Genomic DNA, 23,512 nt, shown 5'->3' on the forward strand with positions numbered 1-23,512 from the left:
GTTGTTTGTCCTTCATTCTTTCAAGAGGACTATGACATCAGGGTGATGTCATGACTTGCTCCAAATTGGATTTAAATGAGGGAGGGCTCTGCAAGGTCACCAACCTCACTCCTCCAGAGCCATCTGGGTCCTGTGGCAAGATATAGATAAGACGATTGGAGATGGCCCTGGATGTTTAAGGCATTTGGGGTTAAGTGACTTGCACAGGATCATACAGCTAGTAAACTAGTGTCTGAGGTGAAATTTGAACTCGGGTCCTTCCAGCTTCAGGGCCAGTGCTCTACCTTGCTGCCCCAGAGACCAAAGTTACTATTACATAAGATATGTATCTTATAGTCCAACATTTTAATATCATCAAAAGGGTTCCAGTCTGCATTGTTAAGGGGAAAATCCATATCAGTGTAATCACATATGTATTTGAGTAATATAATATACTATTAACTAAAATTATCAGTTTTTTTCTTGCATTATTAATTACTGTATTGATCTGAAAAGAAGCTATTCTTCCTCTCCATGTCCCTATCTCCAATTTGGTTTGTATAAAATCTAAATGCCAACTAGAATTAGTATTCTTTTTTAGTTTGTAGTTGCATCTTTTTTCCTTTCAAAGTAATTTCATGGGGGCAGCTAGGTGGCACAGTGGATAGAGCACTGGCCCAGGAGTCAAGAGGACCTGAGTTCAAATCCGACCTCAGACACTTAACACTTACTAGCTCTTTGACCCTAGGCACATCACTTAACCCCAACTGCCTCACAAAAAACCCAAAAACAAACAAGAAAAAAAAGACAAAGTAATTTCATTTTGATAATTGTGGACCATATTCAGGGCAGCCTGTATTTGCATTTGTACATTTGTTACATCTACTTGCATCAGTGATATTAGATAAATATATCTTCTCCTTGGCTTTTAGGCCTTAAATTTAGTGATATACTTTAGAGTTGTAGCTGTAGGATACAGTGGAAAGACCTGGGTTTGAGTCACAGCTCTGCTGTTTGCTGGCTTTGGAAAATGTGTTTAATGTACAAAACCAACTCATATGGCATCTTAAAGTTTACAAAATGTTTTCCTCAGAGGATCCTAATGTGAAGTAGGTTGTTCAAGTTTTTATATTGCTGTTTTATAGTGAGTAAGCTGGGTTTCATAAAAGGTGAAAATACTTGGGGGCAGCTAGGTGGCGCAGCGGATAGAACACCAGCCCTGAAGTCAGGAGGACCTGAGTTCAAATCCAGCCGCAGACACTTGATACTTATTAGCTTTTTGACTCTGGGCAAGTTACTTAACCCCAATTGCCTCACACCCCCCCCCCCCAAAAGGTGAAAATACTTGCTCTAAGGTGTGGCAAGTGTGTTGGACTGGGAAGAGTTTAGTCCAGGTTTCTTGGGACCCTAAGTTCTAGCACCTTTCTGCTGTATCAGGTACCCATTCTATCTAACAAGCGTTTACTAAGTGGCTGCTGTGTGCAAGGCAATGTTTCTAGATCCTCAGGATACAAAGCATAAAATAATTACTGCTCCCAAGGAGGTTACATTCTACTGGGGAAATGCAACATGTTGTCCACACTGGTGAGTTATTAACAAAAAGATAATGCCTATAATAATCAAGCTATCTATTTTCATTTGTCAATATGAACAGCTCATGCTGTTCCCATTCACAGTAACCATTAGAAAATCTACTTAGAAGGTAATACCTTTCCTTCAAAGGAATCTTTAGGCACCTATGACTCCTAAAAGTACAGAGATCTTTTATAGTAATAGTTCCTTTTCTGACTTGAATGAAGGTCAAGATAACATTGTTTGGGAATGAGATGATTTTCCTAATTTATTTTCACCATAGTTTGACCATCAAATTGAATGTATTTATTGTGATTGTAGGTAAATTGGCAAAATGTGGAGTGGCAAGTCAAAAGAGGTGCCTTTACCAAACCCAAGAAATCTTCATAATAAGGATGCTGTTCGAGGTATGGATTTAGTGTTCTTTTTGTTACTGAACTTTAATGTCTTGTTTAGAACTTAAGTATTAACATAATCTAACGTGATAACATTTTACCTCAGTTGAGTCCAGCAATGAGATGTAATTAGATGAGTGGGATGCCCTATGAAGCATTGTATGCTGGAAGGTGTTTTTTGTTTTGTTTTGTTTTGTTTTTTAAGCCATAATGTTTATCAAGGATTTTATGGAACAGCTTTCTTCATGAAGTGGAAAGGTGCATTAAGATGACCTATATGACACCCCCCTTCCTTAAGATTCTGAGATTTTAAGAATAGTAATCAACTTATATGTAACTCTAAGGAGTAAAATGACATTAGACTAAAATGAATTTGTGAGAGGGCTTTAAATGCTAAGAGTAGGAGTTTGCATTTTAGTCTAGAAGCAACTGGGAAATATTACATCTCAGGTATTTCCAAATATACCTTTTCCCACCCATTGAGGCTTGTAGCAAAGCAAAAGTAAAAAACAGTTAAGCCAAATCGAGCAGTGCACTAAACATCTGACAGCATATACATTGTTTTACACTCATAGTCCCTCACTTTTACAGTGAAAGAGACATAGATTTTCTCATCTCTTCTACAAGGTGAAGGTTGGTTATTGTAATTACACAAGATTCAGTCCAAAATTACTTTTAAAAATAACATATTGATTTAATTTTCTTTTCTCTAATTATTAAATGATTTGAAACATTTTTCATATTGCTGTTGATTGCTTAGATATCTTCCCTTGAGAACTGCTTGCTCAATTTTTTTGTTCTTTTCTTTTTTCTTTCTTTTTGTATGTTATATTTACTGATCTTTGTACATGTTGTCTTCTCCCCTCCCAACCACCCCCAACTAGACCCTGAGTTCCTTCAGAACAGGGATTGTTTTGTTATTGTCTTCCCTCTGCCCCCAATCTAATAAGACTCCTCTTGCTGACATACATGCTACATCCCAATCTCTTCATAAGTAAAGAATAATTGGATTTAATTTGGAAGGTTTTATTAACTTCATAGGATTGCTCTGTGCTTTCCATCCTCTCTTCTTCCCATCTAAAGCAGATGTTTGGTCATCAGTTGTAATTATTTCATTGAGGAATTTTTCTAAATGCTTTTCTTTCTTTCTTTCTTTTTTTTTTTTTAGTGAGGCAATTGGGGTTAAGTGACTTGCCCAGGGTCACACAGCTAGTAAGTGTTAAGTGTCTGAGGCCGGATTTGAACTCAGGTACTCCTGACTCCAGGGCCGGTGTTCTATCCACTGTGCCATCTAGCTGCCCCCTAAATGCTTTTCATAGGCACCACAGTGATTCATGAAATGGTCTTTCTTCTTGCCTCTGGACATGTGATACAATCAACTCTGCTAACTCCTTTCCTTTTCCAAACAGAAACTGTGAAGCATTCTTCCATTTGGCTGCAGCTTCCTTTTGTCTTATTATTTATATCAAGAATGCCAGGACTAATTGATTCACTTCCTCCAGTTTGCAATTGGTCATTGGACAAGGATCTCATATTTAGAGCACCAAAAGCTAAGTTAGTAAGACCATAGATTTTGAACTGAAAGGAGGGACCTTTAAGATCAGTCAGCTAGATTGACTTCTCATTTTACAAATGAAAATTGAAGCTAATTGAAATTAAGTGGCTTGCCACACATACAGAAAGGGGGCAGATCTGGGATTTAAATCTGCATCCTCTAAACTCCAAATCTAGCCCTCTTTCTATTGTATCTCACTACTCTCATATGTATAGTTTGTCTAAAAACTGCATGGCTTTTAGCATCCTTTGCTGTCTCTTCTTCTGTTCTACCACTATCACTTCTGAAGCTCAACAGGGCTGAATGAGCAAGGACCATTTTATACTTTTCTTTGTTTCAATTCATCACCTACTGTTCAGGCTTGAAGTATCAAATCCTTTCCTACTTAGAGAGACTGGTCCTCAGAAAGCAGACATAATCCGTTGCTGCAACTATACTAAACATTTTCCACCATGGTAGATTTTGTCATAGCTTGTGCACTTCTGGCATAACCTTAAAGAACTTAGGTTCACTTGACTGTCACCGTGAGGTATCACTATAGAACTTTGTAGAAGAATTGTTTAAAATGCTAGGAGAAAAAAATTTGTATATATTTAAATAGAAAAGTTTGTGTCTACTGTTTTTACTCAGCAGATGTAATGACATCATGGGATGCACTTTCTCAGACTAAGGCTGCTGTAAGTATTGGTATTTTTCAGTTTTCTCTTTTCTTGATTTAAAATTATTATAATGTAATTGATATATATTTTTCTGTGTTGTACTATTTTAAAAAAAACAGAGGTATTTTTCCCTTCATGAATAAGGGAGTCACAACTTTACATAGGAGGTACCATTACAAAAGTAATTTTAATTATAAATATTCTTTATTGAGGCCTTAATGGGATCATCCTTTAATACTTGTATAAGAGTTCTTAAATTTGTGTGTTTTAATATTTTCACATTTGAATTTTTAAAACTGTAGAAGATTTAAGGATACAGGGAACAAATATAGAGTGCTAAGGAGGGAATAAAATAGATGGTAAGTTGAAGGGGATGCGAAGCAAGAACCTTTCCTTCACTGTCCTTTAAACTGCTGTTGATAGTTAACTTTTTTCCACAACAATAGAAAACTGTTTTTTTCTTATTCCCATGGGAGAATGAGTAACTGAACCCTGTTCAGTCTCTTGTTGAGTGTAGCAGCCCACATTTGAATGGAAATTCTTTTCTCCTACCTGTATAGCTTTATAGGGAAATTTATACTTCTAATCTGCCATGATCATCTCCTCACTTTTATGTAGCAGACCTGTATCTTATTTAATGCCAGGTTGCCACATCTAATTATTATCTAAATATTTTTCTGTTTAGGCCTTGCTTTGTTTTAAATCAGGCAGTGAAAATAGACTTGAAAAAGATATACACTTAACTCCTCTGATAAAGTCTGTGTTCTTTGGTTAAAGAGGATCAGATCAAATCTCTTGTGAATACAGTTTAATTCTCTTATAGGATTTGAAGTCTATAAAGTCTATAATGTGATATTATAGTATTACTGCCAGGATCATAATATGGGTGATACTATAATTTGATTTATACTGTTAACTGTTTTAAAAACTCCTGGAAGTTGGGGCAGCTAGTTGGTGTAGTGGATAAAGCACTGGCCCTGGATTCAGGAGGACCTGAATTCAAATCATGCCTCAGATACGTGACACTTACTAGTTGTGTGACCCTGGGCAAGTCACTTAACCTTCATTGCCCTGCCCCCCAACAAATTAAAAATAGATTAAAATTTTTTTTTTTTTAAATTTAAAAACTCGGGGCAGCTAGGTGGCACAGTGGATAAAGCACCGGCCCTGGATTCAGGAGGACCTGAGTTCAAATCCGGCCTCAGAGACTTGACACTTTCTAGCTGTGTGACCCTGGGCAGGTCACTTAACTCCAATTGCCTCACCAAAAATAATAATAATAGTAAAATAATAATAATAATATTCCTGGAAGTGTTGGTGATATAAAAAAGGTTGATTCACACTTTACTGTATCTGTGAAATCTAAATTTCATTTCATAAATGATGTCTTAGTTGTCAACCATGAAGACATAATTCATGAGCATATTCACAGAATAGAACTATGGTTGTCTAATCAAAAACTCTTGTTTTCCTAAATAATTTTTTCCTGCAGATTGTCTTTGGAATGTATCATGTAGAATATCATTATAATGTGTGCCATACCATTTTAGTTTGCTTTTGTAAAAATCAGCAATAAAAAGTTCAAAACCCAAATCAAAAAGCAGAGTCTTTGCCACATTAAATGTTATTTGTTTTCCCCCAAACCCAAATTTTAATGCTCTGTAACTTGATTCTCCTACACTTGAAATAAAGTATAATTTAAAAATTAATATTGTAAGTTTTCCTGTGTGCTTTTCTACTCTGTACCAAGATGTGATTAAGTGTTCTGCAAACCTTGAAGCTATTTATGCTTCTTTTTCTTATTTACTATGTAGTTTTAAATGTGCAAACCCATACTATTTTAGAAATTAACTTGTGTATTTTGGTTTTGTCTGAAACTTTAGCTAAGGCACATTGAGAATAAATTAGAAGTAACCCCCACCAGCACAGCTGTGTTTGATTCTATCATGGATACCAAGAAATCTTCTGCTAATGCTACCAGGAAAATAAGTAGGAAAGGTATGTATGAAAAATTTAGTTCTAGAGATAAATGTGGGTAAGCTTTTGAAGTTAATTTTCTTTCAAACTATTTTCTTTTCATTGCCTTGTTTGTTTATTTGCTTTGAGTATTTAGTCACTTTTGAGCTTTAAAAAAGTCTCTGGTCAACTACATAGTTGTAAACTAACCTTCGGGTGCCATTTAAAAAAATTTGATGGAGGGTCGCAATTTTGATAGTTTTGATTGGGACTTTTGCACCACCAAATTCAGTTTCCTTTTCCTGCATGACACCTTTGTTTATAATTTATTAAGATTTCACCCTTTGTGGTAGATTTTGAAATATACAACTATTTTGCATTCAAGTAAATTAATGGAAGTATCTTAGAGTTAGATTTGTAAGGGGAAATGAAAACTAAAAAATCTTAACAGGTTTCTATTTTAGTTTGATAAGATAGGAATTTTCTACTGTTATCTGCATGACAGTGTTATTGTTAAAGTATGTTGATCTATACTTTTTTGATCTGTAACTTAGACTCTTTAATATGATCTGTTCTAATCCAGTTTCATGTGTTTGCTGACTATGAGAATAATTGATAGACTGGTTTCTCTCAGATTTCAATGTTTCCCAGATTCTTATTGCTAAATGAATGAGAAATCTTTCAGATTAATCAGTGTTAAAAAGGGAATATTACATATAGAATTTTACTTAATATCTGTTTCCCTAGAAGTCCTTTTGTAGATTAGAGTAATAATTAGTGCAATGATTTGTTCTGATGTTTTTCATTTACTTAGAACTTGTAACGTTTTGCTAGAGATACTAACTCTAGTGACCTAGAGGTACCAAAGAATGTTAATTTCTTGACTACTAATCAATACAGGGGTTATTTGTATTATGTAAATCATGTAGCCTTAAATCTTTTCTTTTTCTTCAGATGGTAGATATCTAGAGGATGTTTGGGTATAGCTCCAGATCCAACAAGACATCCAAGTCACGAAAAGAAAAATCCTCTAGAAGTCCTCTTCGAGCCACCACCTAGAGAGCAATGTGAAAAAAATAACCATGTGGAATTCCGTGAACCCTTAGCTTCATTTAGGTTAGTATTGAACTAAATTAAATCTGTTAATAAGTTTAGTCTTTATTATTAGACTGTATGGTAAAGCTCTAATTTATTTAGCAAGTTTTCATAGCACTTTGGCCTTTAAATTATTCTTTTTTTTTTTTTTTTGTGAGGCAATTGGGGTTAAGTGACTTGCCCAGGGTCACACAGCTAGTAAGTGTTAAGTGTCTGAGGCCGGATTTGAAATCAGGTCTTCTTGACCATAGGCCCAGCACTCTATCCACTATGCCCTTCTAGATAGAGGAAATATAGTAGTATTAGTAGTAGAACATTATCTTTATGATAAATATCTTTCAGGAAAGAGATTTTTATGCATTATCTGAAAATTTTAATGACCCTTTTAGATGTCATCTGAAATAAACTTTTATGTAATGAACCAAGAATAAGATTTGAAATTTTTTGTAGTAGTAGTCAGTTACACTTCTAGAGCAAGGTACAGTGAAAGGAAGGCTAAGTTCAAATCCTGGTTCTTCCCCGGATTCTTACCACCTGTGTGACCTTCAGCAGGTTGTCTAACATCTTTGAGCCTCTATTTGCTCATTTTTAAAATGAGAGGGTTACACTAGGCTATCTCTAAGGTCTCTTTAAGCCCTCAATATCAGAGCCTACCAAGTCACAAATCTTTGAAGTGTATCTTGGAGATGGATCATGTTCTGTTTGAAGACAAACGTAACTAAATTTGGAGAACCCTATCAACAGAAGGTTAGCTACTAGGTGATGATGTTATTTTAAGCTACAGCAACTTATGAGTGCTCTGTGTTGTCATGTTAGGTAGTTGTAATCTGTACAGTGGACAGTGTGTTTCTGTGGGTGAAATCATGGATTTTTTCAGTATCGATTTATTGTCACTTTAATAAAAGTACATTCTTGTGAAAATATTGAATCTTTTTAATGCTTTTTCCTGCTTTTGCCAGGTATTTTCCATAGCATTCAGGAATTGATATCTAAAATTTGTAATACAAGGAGTACAGAGTAGAATATAAGATATTATGTATAACTCATGATTGACAGTTTGGAATATTCAGCAGACATAAAATTACAGAAGCATGTAACTTTCCATACTGGATAATATGTCAGTAATGAGTAGAGAAAGAATCCATGTGAATATTAGCTCTCTGGCCATACTTATAATTTCTTTTATTAGTATTATTAATAATTTAGAAGAGTGGTCCTTTAGTCTTTGAATTCTTTTAATAGTGATTCAAAGGTAGGAATCTAGAAGTAGGAATAGTTGCCTCAGCCCAGCCAGACCCAGAAATGGGTTGGACCTTTGAGTCACTTGCAACTCCAAAACTAAAAGGTACATTGGCTTTGGATCTGAGTTTAAATCCTAGTGCTGCCATTTGTTATGTGTATGATCTTGGGCAAGTCACTTAATCTCTTTGTGACGCAGCTTCCCTATCTTTCAATGAGAAGGGTTAGACTCTATGACTTTTAATTCTCTCCAGTTCTAAGTCTGTGGTCCAGTTGTATATGAATTCTCTTTTTTGATGCAGAACCTTGGCTGATGTAAAGAGTTGTTTTCAGTGTTAGAGCAGGGAGACTGAAAAGGGAGATGGTTTGGGGAGAAGATAATTCAGTTTTGGACATATTTGACTTAAGGTTACAAGACATCCAAGTGGAAATATCCAGTAGACATTTGAAGATAATAGAATGGGGACTATTTTTGTAGGTTCAGGAACCTTCACATGAAGAACGAGTGGATGCTGTAACAATGAGTAGGCTGTTAGGAAGAAAAGAAGATATTTGAGACAGAAAAAAATCAAAGAGTTAAAAAATGAACCACGGGAAATGTATACAGGGAGGAAAAGAAGAAGGGGAATCATCTATAAGATAGGGAAGCGATTAGGAGGAATTCCTAAGCACATAATTGGTAAAGGGATATACCTTCAGTCATCAAACTGGAGCTAGAGACATCTCTGATTCAATCTAATGTCCACCATCTTCTTTCATACCAGCTAATGCTTAGAATTTGGCAACTGTAAGAAAAGAGAAATAGTGCTACAGCACAGTGAATGGAGGACTGGCTTTAGAGTTGGAAATATATGCCTTTGACATATGCTAGTTGTGTGATCATGGGCAAACCACTTAACTTCTTAGTATCCTCAGACAACTCTGTACGACTATATGTTTCAGAGTAGTTGCTGATCTGCTTTAGTAGAGGGAGTTTCCATAAAAGGTACAAAATTTCTTTTAAAAAAAGGAAAGGGGGGCAGCTAGGTGGCGCAGTAGATAGAGCACCGGCCCTGGAGTCAGGAGTACCTGAGTTCAAATCCGGCCTCAGACACTTAACACTTTACTAGCTGTGTGACCCTGGGCAAGTCACTTAACCCCAATTGCCTCACTAAAAAAATAAATAAATAAAAATAAAAAATAAAAAAAAGGAAAGGAAAAAGAAAAAAATAAGAACCATAAGACAGCTATATGAGAACATATTTTACCAGTTGTCATAAGTTAGCTATTTTTGTCTTTTAGATTGAAGTACTATTAACCTCAGTCTCTTACTTTATATCCTTTATTTCTTAATGATGTCATTTACCTAAAAATTATTGATTTTATTTTACTATTGTACTTTCTCTACATTCCAATTGATTATATACTTCTAAAATTAGTTTCAAATTGTGAGTAATGAAATTATTCAAGATATAGGATACGTTTGCTAATTAGAAATCTACTTAAATAAGATTAAAGTATTACCGGACAGTAGCATGAATAAGTTTCACATAAATTAATTTTCCAAATAATTGAAACAGCTTTTTAAGCTTCTCTTCCCTCCCCATTCCTTCCCCACTTCCCATCTTTTTTTGCTTGGGGTGGGGGGGCAGGGGTGGGAATTAGTCTCCCTATCTTGTCCAGGCTGGAAATACAAGAAGTACTCCTAGACTCAATCCCAGTGCTGATCAGTATAGGAGCTAAAATGGTGCTCTGCTTTGGAACCAGGCAGTTTACCTCTCCCTAAGCAAATGGGGGGGATGGGGGGGGGGTGGAGCATTCAACATAGTGTTGCTGGACTTAGTATAGATGGTTGATCATCTCAGCCTAGTGCAGCTCAGAATTCCTGAGCTCAAGAAATCTACCATCCTCAGCCTACCCAATAACAGGATTACAGGGGTGTGCCACCATGTGTAGCATTTGATCATTTCATGGAAAATTTTCAAAAATAATTTTGTGCCATTCTTGACTTGAAACATAATTACAATTTTTCTCAATGACTAAATGTCTTCATTTGAATAACTATTGTATTTTGATTATATATTAATAACCTCAGCATTTAGAAAGTTGTGGAGATTTTTGCATATGAACTAAAAGGCCCAGAATGTTTTGGATTTGTTTGTTTGTTTTGAGGGAGGGGCTTCTTATGCCTGCTTTTTGTAGTTTTTCTGTCTCTTCTCTTGAACTCAGCTGTCACTTCTAGAAAGAAGACTCTTCTAATCTTTTACCACTGTTCTGTTGTTGCCTAGAAGATCAGATAGCCAAGTTTATTGAATTTGTGCATAAATAAGAGTAAATAGACTATAAGTGAGGAGACCTGGAAGTATTCTTCTTTTAATAAAATAAGTTCATGACTTGGTAAGATATATTTTGGTTTTTCAGAGGTGGGGTTTTTGTTGTTGTGGTGTTCATAGTTTTTTCCTTTATTTTAGAATTTTGAGGCTTATTTTATCGAATACATTATTGGAGGAGTCACATAGCATTTCTTTGTTTATAATTTTTTCAGATATTTTTTACCTAAAGTGAATTTATTTGGGTAGCTAATATTTTATAGTGTAATTTGGTTATAGATTTTATGTATTGGGGCTAAAAAGTCAAGTTCTAATTCTTTGTCTTGGGATCCCCAAGAAAGTCTCTCAATTTAGCTTTAGTATGTTTTAGTTCAGTATGTTTTGAAATTCTAAGTAATTTACATCCCAGTTTTATGTTTTTTGAGTCAGTATTCTAAAGGTTTTTTTTTTAGCTTTTAAGTTCTTTATAGTCATATAGGTACATAGAATTCTAAACTCAGTTTTACTTAACTAGCTGATGATTATATGTTAGCTTTACTCTCAAATTGACCTTTTTCTTTTTAATTACATCAAAGGGGGGAGACCTTTGTTGCTCCATCCAGTCTAAGTTCTAGCCAGCTGGATGTCAAACACTTGTATGGTTGGACACCACTAAAACAGAAGAGACAACTGTGGAGGAAGTCGGATGATATATAATCGGGATGACCGGGATATACATTGCCAAGATTTGACAGCTCTCAGTCAGATGCTGTAAATGAAACTGTTGTTAGGTATTTAAATGATCCGACCAGCAATTGATGCCTTGCAGAATTCAGAAGCTTTGTTCAGAGCAATAGCTCCTATAAGAACTGAGGAAGAAAAAACTAGTGGGGTCAAAAGTAAATGAGAAGACTTCAATGATTAACATAAACCGTGATGTTGATATGAAAGTGTTAAGACCAAGTGAATCTTCTCCATCATCTACTAGTACTACTAGTGCCAGATTAGATATCTTAAAGCCGGCGACAGCATGATTCCAAATTAGAAAAACTCAAGGAGCGGATTAGGAAACAATGGGGAGAACTCAGAAGATGTGAGTGGGCAGAGGTCAGCATCTGGGACATGTTGAACAGCCGATAATGATAACCAGTATTGACAGTGGAGTGACAGCAAAAGTTCGAAAAGGTTGCAACAGCACCACCTGCTCCAGCATATAAAGGTTTGTATACCTTCCTGTATGCACCTTAACAGAGATGGGCACCTTCTTTTGGATAACATATTAAAATAATTTATTTTTCACTGGTTTAAACTCATTGAGGCTATTTGACGTTAGATCGATATAATTGATAGAGAGATGATAGTATTTACTATGTGTAAAGTTGATTCGATTGTTTTATTTGAGCAGAGGTTTTGTTGGAATCACCATTAACAGAGGTTAGTTATAATAAGGGTAATATTTTTTCTGTACCTTGAAAGTAGTACCATTTTTACTGATTTCTTTTTTTCTGCTTATTAGATGTTTTAGTCATGTTATCTGAAACTATTTCCACAAGTATTTTCACTATATTAAATACAGTTATACATTTATCCATCAGTAGATATTCATTTGGCATCTACTATTTGCTTTTGTATTGAACTTGTAATAGCAGCAATAATGCATATTTGTGTGCATGTGTTTGTAGATCTCTGATTTCATTGGTATAATGAACTCTGGTAGTGAAACTCTCTCTACCAATGAAGATCAGCAATTGTTCCATAACTAATATTCTTTTTTTTAAAAAAAAATTATTATTTTCCAGTTACATATTATATATAAGGATAGTTTTCAACATTTGTTTTCACTGGATTTTTAGTTCCAATATTTTTTTCTCTCCCTCCTCCCCAAGATGGAAAGCAGTCTGATATAGGTTATATATGTGCAATCACATTAAGCATATTTCTACATTAGTCATCTTGTGAAAGAAGAATCAGAACACAAAGGAAAAACCTCAAATAAGAAGGAAAAAAACCGGTCCAAAAGTACAAACAGTATGATTCAATCTGCATTCATAATTCACAGTTCTTTTTTCTGGATGTATAACTAATATTCTTAAAGGGTTGCCTGGGGGCACTAAGAGGTTGATTTGCCCATGATCACATAGCCAGTGTGGCAGGACTTAAACCCAGATCTTCTTAACTCCAAGTCTAGATCTCTATCTGCTACACTATATTTCCTCCCATGGAAAATATATTACTCCTAAAACATATTCCTAAATATGTTTTTTTTTTTACTTTGCATATTTGAACCTTTTTTCTTTTAAAGGCTGTTGATTCATACACAAAAAATGAGAACCGTGTGTGTATGGGGGACTCTTAATTTAGTAAGTTGTTTTCTTTTCTTTTCTTTCTTTCTTTCTTTTTTTTTTTTTTTGCAGGGCAATGAGGGTTAAGTGACTTGTCCAGGGTCACACAGCTAGTTAAGTGTCAAGTGTCAGAGGCTGGATTTGAACTCAGTTCCTCCTGAATCCAAGGCCAGTGCTTTATCCACTGCGCCACCTAGCTGCCCCCTTTTCTTTTTTTTTTGATGGGGCAATGATGGTTAAGTGACTTGCTCAGAGTTGCACAGCTAGTGTCAAGTGTCTGAGTTCAGATTTGAACTCAGGTCCTCCTGAATGCAGGGCCCATGCTGTATCCACTGTGCCACCTAGCTGCCCCCTATAAGTTGTTTTCTTTAGAGGAAAATAGAATGTTTCACTAAATCACTTTAAAAATTGAGAAGGAATATATTGTGTATAAGAGAAAGTTAGGAGGGAAGGAAAAAGAAAGGGGGATAAGAAACAAAGTGGGAATGTAGACAAAGTTGGAAATAGACATGGAGGAATGGATTTAGAGATAGACACAGAGAGATAAAAGTGACATACTTATGCTTTTGATCAAGTCATAATTGCTTAAGACTAAAACTGTGTTGATTTTTATAACTATGGATACAGATAGAGATATCCCTTCTTGTTGCTTGTCCATAAACTGCATGAAATTAGCCAAAGGCTGGATGGAAATTACTGTCTTTTCCTACCCCCAGACTCTACATCATAACTTTGCAAAATCCACAATTATTCGTTGCTATTTTATGCTATGCATGGCAATGAATCTCTCTGTCTTATTAGGTGTCAGATTTAGTTATTTAAAAAAATTTGTCCATGTTTTAGATTGGGTAGTTTCGTTAATGATGAATTCAATATAAAATTGACAAAATTATCTAGGATCTCTGAATTTTATTGCATATTTCCTTATGTTAGTCCTTCTTAATAAAAGGAAACGTTCTGCTCAGTATAGATTCCTTTTTTTTTTTTTTTTGGTGAGGTAATTGGAGTTAAGTGACTTGCCCAGGATCACACTGTTAGTAAGTGTCAAGTGTCTGAGGTCGGATTTGAATTCAGGTCCTCCTGACTCCAGGGCCAGTGCTCTATCCACTGCACCACTTACCTGCCCCTCAGTATAGATTCTTTCAGTTATGAATATTGGCCAGGAACAAACTAACTCACAAACTCATAAATGTGAAATCTCTGAAATGTTGATCCATATCTTATTATTTAAATAAGATATCTTTGTATTGGCCATGATGAATGATTATCAGTAGTAGTATTCTCTTAAGGGCTAGTAATTGAGTTATAGTGCATTTTTTGATGATTAATAATATATTTGAAATAGATTGAAATAGGTTTTAAAAGCCCTTTTCTTATTCTTCTTAACAGTGCAGAAATCTTAAAATGACAAAACAGAAAGGTGGTAACAGACTTTATATTTGAGATTGGAGGCACACAGCATTTTGAGAATTTGCAGAGGAGGAGGAAATAGGATCTTTTTCTTCTTCTGCCAGAACGTTTTCTTTCTCCAACACCTCTTGTTTTTTTCCCCTCAATTTTATCTCTTGTTTAATCAATTTTACAATAGTTTTACAGGTTTATCAGTAGCAACTCAGAGCTTATTCTGTAACTCTTTCCTAACCTTATGATTTATATGTTCATATATGTGTGGATACACATTTTACTTCTAAATTTGTACAGTCTTTCTAGTTTTGCTTTTGTTGTCATTATTTTGCTTAGATCTTTTCATATTTTGACATATCTTCATATTTATTGTTCTTTATGGAGATAATGTACTGTTAAGACTTTTCTCAATTCTATATACTTGGCTCATTTCTACATTTTGTGGGGCTATTACATTATTATGTATCTATAAAAATCTTTTTATGAGAATAATTTTTCTTTCAAATTCCTTTCTTTAGATATATTTTCTAATCATAGTATTAGTGGATCGGAGAGAACCCTTCCACAGCTGAAACTATTCTTTCTTCAAATTTCCTAGATTTTTTGTCTGTACTTCTCATTTTAAATGTTTGAATGACGCCTTACCTTGTATTAAAATTATTTGTGTACCTGCTGTATCCTCCAGAAGAATGTAGATTCCTTATTAGGGCTGTGACTGTCACTTTTTTATCTCCATATCCACAAAACTGTATACATAGTTGGCATTTAAACTTTGTTTACTGAAATAGATTGAATTTAGTATATTTCATTTAATATTTTTGTTTTTATTAGGCAGTTTAAAAATGATCATTTTCTATTCTCTTCCTGTATCTTATTTTTATGACACAGTGTGTTATTGTGTAGTGTGTGATCCATTTTTTTCCTAGGAAAAACCCCAGCCTTCTGTGGTAGCTCTGTCAAATCTTAAGTGTATTCTGTCTTGTTGGTTTCTCATAGGCTTCAACCCTGCAGAGACTAAAATTCGAACTCCTGATGGAAAAGTTTGGCCTGAAGCAGTGTTTCATAATATGAGTAGAGATTTATATCAAGATATTGGATTACACTTTGGTGGTAAGAAGCAGATTCTTTAAAAATATGATTTGAAGATATTTTTATGCATGATTGGATTCATATGATCCTTTCCTGCATTTCCTCCTACCATTTTTACCATAATCAAAACTAACAGTGAAGCAGAACCAAAAAGGAATCTAGCATGGTAGGAAGGTTTTTTTCTTTTGCGTTGTACCACTTCTTATTTCTGACTCAATCTCGGGCCTAAAACAGAGCATGAGTTTCAATTACAAAGCACTCTCTGTCACTTATAATAGTTGACTTTAAGATTTATAGCTTATGTAGATTACAAAGAATGGGTAGAATTAAGAATTACTTAAGGATTGGCATGCATGAACATATGGTTTGTTACTGAAGGAAGTACCTAAATTAAGGAAGTTACAGTTCTATTCAAGTATTTTAGGTTTCCAAAGTACTGTATAATATTATCTCATTTGAATCTCTCAGAAACCCTTTGTGATAGGTAGATAAGTATTCTCCCTATTTTATAGATTAAGAAACTGAGGCTCAGAAGTTGTGTTTGTGGTCACATTGATAGTAAATATTGGAGGGTGGGAGTTGGCTCAGATCTTCCTCATTTCAGGTACAGTATTCTGTCCACTCCATAAGTATCAGCAGGATCATCATGAGAGGGCTGACAGTTACAAGGGCCGTTGATATCCTCATTAAGCTATTTTAAAATTTATTATTTTTTAATACTTAATTATCAGAAAGATTTTAGTCTTTATTTTGAAACCTAAAAAGTCAAGATAGCTTGGTATTTAAGGTCAGGTAATTTAAGCTTCAGGATGATGACAGTTAACATTGACTTTTTATCTCAGTTTTAAAAAGTTAACCATTATTTCCATTTTTCTTTTTGACTTTACCAAAGTAAGTGTAATAAAAGTGATTTTTACAAGTTGTTAAAGTTTTTTCTCATGGATTCATCATATAGGATAAATCCATAATGGGTTATATAATTCATAAGGGATTTTGAAAAATTTTAGGGCTAATACCCTGTGCTTTTAAAAAAAAAATTATATAAGAATTCTGCAAAAAATACAATTTTTTTTCTTTTGTCAGACTGAAGGCACTCTTGGTGGGTCTTCATTGAGTCTTTTTGGGGATTAAATTTGTGGTTATGAGCTTCAGTTGTATTGAGAAAATTCAAATAGATAAAAGGAAAAAATTGTTTATAAAGATGATTAAAAATTCATATAAATGGTAGAAGGGTTTGTGAAGGCCCCATTCCTGGAGTTCTTTTCTTATAGATTAATTGTTATTTTGACTTGGACAATTTATACATACAAATGCCTGGAAGCAATAGGAAATACTAGGTGATCTCCATTTTTTTTCCATTGTATAATTCTAGAATGTTTACCAAATTTTAAAAACTGATGTTTTGGAGAATAGCTTTTCTAACATTCTGTCCATGATTTTTAATTTTAGGAATATCACAATATCAGAGAATAAACTAATTCTGCTGGTTTGTATGTTCTGTATCAAACTTTTTGTATTATAGAATACTACTTTAGAGATCATATTGGAGAAGGTCAAGGAATATATGAGTTCACAGACCAGCACTAGAAAACATTAACTCCACTCTTACACCTTAAAAAAAATCATTAAATTTAACTTTGCTTTATTGTTTCCCTTGTTATTTCAAAACCAAATGCCTTAAATAGTTGTCATTAAAATTAATAGCCATAAAGAAATATATTTGGGTCAGGCTTCTAGGATTTTGTCTGTTAATAGATCAATTGAGGAAGGAAAGTTATGTCGTAGAAAGAACATTAGACTAAAAGTAAGGAAATATAGGATTAAGTTGGAAATCTGCCACTACTTAGCTGTATGATGTTGGGCCCTTTTAGGACTTCTTTCTTTGTGTAAAATGAGCAGCTTAGACTATCTGATTTTTAAATTCATTTTCAACTCTAGCAATCCATGAGCCTATTTTTTTTTACTCTTAAAATACATAGGAAGTTTGATATAATTTAACTCTCCTGATCCACTTTAAAATTGTATTTTAGTCCAAAAGCTTATCAAATTCCTGATTCTTAACAAATTGCAAGTTTTGTCTATATTTCAAAAGTACCTATCACTTAAATCTCCATTTTAGAGGCCAGCTGTTTAGTATTTGTATATGTGTAGTTAAGTGCATTCACTGGATTGGAGTTTAAAAAAATAATTCAGCTGTCATTTTATAGATAAAATGATAAGATGTAGTTCATAAGGAGAATGAGAATTGTTTCTCTGAAAATTATCTCAAGAAATTTTATCTCAGAATTTCAATAATAGTTCAACTAGAGAATACTTTTTAAAAAAAGTAAACTAGGATTCTGTCAAGCTATTTAAATGAAATTCTAAAAATGTTATAATTATAGATGACAAAATTTATTGTAGCTTTGTTAAATGAAATTTTCATTAGCCTTACTGGGAAAATTAAATAACAAATTTAAATCTAACTCATGGAATCCATTTTGTAGCACCTATAACATTGACTTACAGACTTTTTCATAAAAAAAAAAATTTGGAACTGAGAATTGGTAGCATATCTTTAAAAAATTATATCTATAAAAATCAAAGTAATAAATAGCCACAGCATAAGATTGGCTTTTTACTGCCTGTGTTTTGCATTCACTTTTTAGTTTTTTAGTTTTGTTTTTTTTTTTAATTTTCATTGGGATGATAACAATTCATTGTCTTGTGTATAGTATGTAATTTTTGCCTTTCAGAAGATGTCTCAGTAAAAGAGAAGCCTGCTGAAAAAAGTAAGGAGAAGAAAACAGTTAGACCAATTAGAAAAGTACAAAAGGTAACACAATCATCGAGTCCAGATTGCAAGTCAGGTTAGTATATGATCTATACTGAGACCCCATCTGTTGAGATAGGTTTGATTAAAACAAAGCATCATGAGTTTTGATCAGTGCTGTTTTAGGTAAATTAAAGTAAATTATATTCCTGGCTTGGACGATAACTTCTTGTATGTTTGGAGCAATGTGATTGGTTTTAACATGGTCTTAAAATAAAAACATACAGTAAACTTTAAAAGGCTGTGAAGAAAAACAAATGATAGTTTTATATATTTGAACTCATGTTAACATATCAGTTCACTATGTTGTTCTCTTGAATTTTTAGCATTTATCACCTGCAAATAATTTTGTCCATTGAGTATCTTCTTGGGGATTTAGGGGGAAAAATGGACAACAACAACAAACACTTGGTTTGGGATGTATTAGAGAAATCCCATAGATAGCACATGCTTAAATACAGTACAGAAGAATTTCCTACTATGGTGACATCTTCCATGTTAATGAAATCCCTAAGTGCACTTTTGTAGGCCTCTGCCAAAATTGGACAAGATACCAGCTCTTGCACCTTTCTGTCTGTGGCTATAATGCAGAGGTATCTAATAATCCCTTATTTACCCCATATTTCTCACAGATATGTTTCTCTGATAGTAAAATTCCCCTTGGAAGTGGTCAAGTATCAGAGTTAGTATTGGGAATTTGCACATAGGTATTTGCATCCCATTGGAGGTGTTCCTTCCCTTCCTCCTCTTCCTTTTCTCTCTTTTTCTCTCTGTGATAGTGTCTGACCTAAATTTGTGTATTGCCCCTAACATTCCTTAGCTTCCTAGGAATCTGGAGTTCTATTGATTGTATAGAAAGAGTATGCGACACCTTTAAGTGTCACATATAACTCCCAAGCTGCCATTTGATCTCTTAGAGTTATTTGATTTCTATAATATCCTAGGAATGCTTGAATTCTTTTTCTGAGATTCTTTGATAATTGGCTTTTAAAGCATTATATAAATGTTGGCTCTTAGCCAGAGACAGTGTAGTATAGTGAGAAAGAGTGTTGCATTTGGAGTCAAGAGGAACCTGGTTGCAAATCTCACCTTTGGGTAAGTCATTTAGTCTCTGTAAGAACTGTCCTCTTCTGTAAAATGGGTTTAATTAAATGTGTTGTACCTAATTCACAAAGTTGTAGTCAGGCTTGAAAGAGAGAATATGCAAACCATTGCAGACTTTAATGCACCAAACATAGAATAGGTATTGCTGCTTCTCCTCTTCCTCTCACTCCTCAACCAAACCTTTGCAATCTAACTTCCAACTTCAGCTGAAACTACTCTTTCCCAAACTTTAACAGTGTTCTCTTCATTGCCAAATCTAATGAATGACCTTTTCTCAATCCTAATACTTCCTGTCTGCTACATTTGACAATACTGACCACTGTGTCCTCCTGGATACTTTCTCAGTCTTGGTTTTTAGGGCACTGGTCTTTTGGTTCTCCTTCTACCTGGCCGACTTCTCCATATTATGTTCCTTTTTCTGTGAGTGTTCCTCAAGGTTCTGTACTAGATCTATTTTTCCCTTTATACTCTCTGTCTTGGTAACCTCATCAGATCCCATGGGTTTAGATCCCATCTTTATTTATTTTATTTTATTTATCTCATTAGATCCCATTTCTATTCAGATGGCTGTCAGATTTATCTAACCAGCCTACTATCTCCCCTGATTTTGTATCCCCCATCATTACTTGCCTGTTGGATATTTCAAACTGGATGTTCTAGAGACATCTCAAATTCAGCATGTCCAAAATTTAACTCTTCTTTCCCCATAAAACTTTTTTCTTTGTAACTTCCTATCTGTTGAAACTGAGGGCCAGGTAGGTGGTGCGGTGGATAGAGCACTGGGTTTGGAATCGGGAGCACTCATGTTCCTGAGTTCATATTGGCCTCAGACATTTAATTAGCTGTGTGACCCTGGGCAAGTCACTTAACCTTGTTTATCTCAGTTCCTCATTTATGAAATTATCTAGAGAAGGAAATCACAATCTACTCTAGTATCTTTGTCAAGAAACCCCATCTGGGATCCCAAAGAGTCAGACATGACTGAAACGAACAAACAAAAACCAAAATTTATGGAAGGTATCACCCTTCTTCCAGTTTTATAGTCTTGGCATTATCCTGGACTCCCCACTCTCTTTTATCCCACATAGCCAATCATTTGTCAGATCTTGCCATTTCTGCCTTTACATCATCTTTCACTTCCCCCTCTCTCTACTCATTTACTACCTTAGTCCTCCTCACCTCTCACCTAGATCAGGGCTTTAACTTTTTCTACTTGTGACCCCTTTTTGTTCAAGAAATTTTTCATGACCCTGGGTTTATAGGTATATAAAATAGATATACCTAACCTTTACTGTTGCCAGATTTTTCATGACCCCTCACATTTGGTTATACAACCCCATGTGGGGTTGTCACTCACAGTTTAAGAAGCTTTGACCTAGATCATTTGAAAGCCTCCTAGCATATTTATGCTGTATATATTTTTATATTCTAGTCTCCCCCATTAGAATGTAAGCTCCTTGCAAGTAGGGAATGTATTCTTCTTTGTACTTATATCTTTGACCTAGCATATATATATATATATATATAGTAGATGCCTAATAGAAATACTTATAGCTTTAAAATTGTGACCTTGTTTCCTCATTTTCTTCATTAGTTCTACTTGTTAACTTGTTTTACTTTCCTTCTATTTTATTTTTAACATTTAAGTTTTATTATGAACTTGAGCATCAAAATCACAAACATTCTAGCATACAAAGAACAAAAAAGAGGATTGCATATGAAACTGCAAACTTTTATTACATAGTTTTTTTTATTAAGTTTATATTAACTTTAACATGGTAGTAACAAGTGAAATTATAGCTCCAGGCCCTATCCTTACCCCCAGTAACAAAATTACCTTATTTTTGTCCCTTTCTGAACTTTTTTTTCCTTCTGTAAATTTTTATTATTTTTTTTTATTTTAATTTTTTTAGTGAGGCAATTGTAGTTAAGTGACTTGCCCAGGGTCACACAGCTAGTAAGTGTTAAGTGTCTGAGGCCAGATTTGAACTCAGGTACTCCTGACTCCAGGGCTGGTGCTCTATCCACTGTGCCGCCTAGCTGTTCCCCTTCTGTATATTTTTTAAATTGCTCTTTTCCTTCTTACATCTCTAACGCTTTCCACTAATTCAGTGGATAGATTGCAGGGCCTGGAGTCAGAAAGACTCATCTTCTTGAGTTCACATCTGGCCTCAGATACTTAGCTGTGTGACCCTGGGCAAGTCACTAAACCCCATTTGCCTAAATTACCTCCTCTGTAAGATGAGTTAGAGAAGGAAATGGCAAACCACTGTAGTATCTTTGCCCCAAAAAACAAAAAAAAAAAACCCAAAAAACCACCAAATGGGCTCGTGAAGAGTTAGGCATGACTGAAAAATGACTAAACAACAACATCAAGGCATAGTTGCAAATAGCATAATAATTGGGAAAAAAATTTGCAAAAAATTTAAAGAATCACATATTTTGAATACAAAGTAATATAATTCTTAAGTTTTAAGACTGAACAAAGTTTAATGTTTTTCCAGTGATATGAATAAAGACTTGTCTGAAAGGCAGTCATTTTGGAAGATGCACAAAAATGACTAGATTTAGTAAATACTTGGATAATTTTGCAACTGCTGCTAATTGTTCTAGGTGGTATAATTCAGTTCAGTTCAACAAACATTTATTAAGCACATACAATGGCATAGAATACTATATGAAACCCTAGAAGAGGCAAAGAAAGTAAGGCATAGTTCCTGCCTTTAAGGAGATTAGTAAGAAGGTATAGATGATACACAAATGACTATAATATAAAATGGAATGTGATGCATAAAAGAGGTGTGAGCAAAGCGTTATGCAAGGATTGAGGAGGGGTCTATCAGGGATAGTTTTATGAGAGTAATATGGTAATCGAATCTTGAAGGGAGCAGTAGAATACCTATAGGTAGTAAAAGGGAAAGCGTAGCAAATTCCAGTGATTTGCAACAGATGAGGTTGGAGAGTTATCAGTTGGTTAATGGCCTTGAAAGAGTGACAGCAGAACCCAACAGCAGATCCTTCAGTGCTTTGTGGTTGAACCGGAAGAAAGTACCCTGGATAGGTCCATGAATAAAAAGGACCAGGCTCTCCTGGTTGGGTAGCAACAGAGCTATGTAGTAGTTGCCTTTTTTAAAGGCAAAGGAGGAATTGAATGTCCCTCTGGATAGGTGATACTGACTGGTCTTGGTTCCAAGGTTTTTATTTCCCTTGAAAACTTCTTTTCTGAAAATGTAGGACCATCACCCAGTGGCAAGAAGTTCAGCACACAGGAAATTTACATTGGGCTCTTTTCAGTCATATGATGGGAACAGTAGAAAGGGTTTCTGTCAGCAGTCTTACTGCTGCCTTGCCTTCTCCTTCCCTTCTTCTCCCCCCCCCCAAAAAAAAAAGGAGGATAGTGGAAAATAAGTCCCTGGTAAAGGGGCTGAGATGATGGGCAATCTTTTTAGTGAAAATAGCTTATTTGGGTCTGCCATTGTTAGAAAACAAATGAAGAAATGCTATTGTCCCCACTGTTGCCATGGGAATCTGGTATTTCTGATAGCAACTCTCTGGGTTCCATAGAACACAATACCTCCTGGCATGATTTTTATGACTTCACTGGGTTTTCTGATAAGTGTGACAGTTATAACATCCTAGAAGTTCTGGAGCGGTTAGCAGCACTAGGAGCATGCAAAAGTGATCTGGATTTAAATGGATGACACATGTAACTTCTTGTGGCTCTCTATACTCTATAGTTTACTCAGCATCATGGAAACTGTTGCCTTTTCATCTCTTAAGGACAGTCTCAGCAAAGAAAATATTTTTGAGCCTGTCTTTTGAGAAGTACTCATATAACAAATAACACAGGATACTCGTACCTTATACTAATTTCTATGAAAACATAATGAAGAAAATAATAGCTGTAAATCTATAAAGAAACAATTTTGTTTTAAGTCCTTGAAACTCTGGAGGGTTCTTCAAGATAAAGTTAGCACATCCACTTCAAAATGCATCTGGAATAAATCTCATTGACAAGAAAAT

General features: G+C 34.7%; 1 protein-coding gene across 1 annotated transcript in view; it reads left to right on the forward strand.

Moving 5' to 3' along the window:
- Positions 1-23,512, forward strand: part of CEP350 (centrosomal protein 350) — a 157,570-nt gene that overhangs the window by 27,063 nt on the left and 106,995 nt on the right. The window contains 18 exon segments of the mRNA XM_044001415.1: positions 1,873-1,958; positions 4,132-4,178; positions 6,044-6,158; positions 7,071-7,085; positions 7,088-7,107; positions 7,110-7,171; positions 7,173-7,232; positions 11,335-11,430; positions 11,432-11,481; positions 11,484-11,542; positions 11,544-11,627; positions 11,629-11,757; positions 11,759-11,815; positions 11,817-11,837; positions 11,839-11,919; positions 11,921-11,957; positions 15,481-15,594; positions 18,309-18,422. Coding sequence (XP_043857350.1) covers positions 1,886-1,958; positions 4,132-4,178; positions 6,044-6,158; positions 7,071-7,085; positions 7,088-7,107; positions 7,110-7,171; positions 7,173-7,232; positions 11,335-11,430; positions 11,432-11,481; positions 11,484-11,542; positions 11,544-11,627; positions 11,629-11,757; positions 11,759-11,815; positions 11,817-11,837; positions 11,839-11,919; positions 11,921-11,957; positions 15,481-15,594; positions 18,309-18,422 — 1,234 coding nt within the window. The 5' untranslated portion in view covers positions 1,873-1,885.

Source organism: Dromiciops gliroides, chromosome 4, assembly GCF_019393635.1.
Source record: "Dromiciops gliroides isolate mDroGli1 chromosome 4, mDroGli1.pri, whole genome shotgun sequence".
NCBI classification, from domain to species: domain Eukaryota; kingdom Metazoa; phylum Chordata; class Mammalia; order Microbiotheria; family Microbiotheriidae; genus Dromiciops; species Dromiciops gliroides.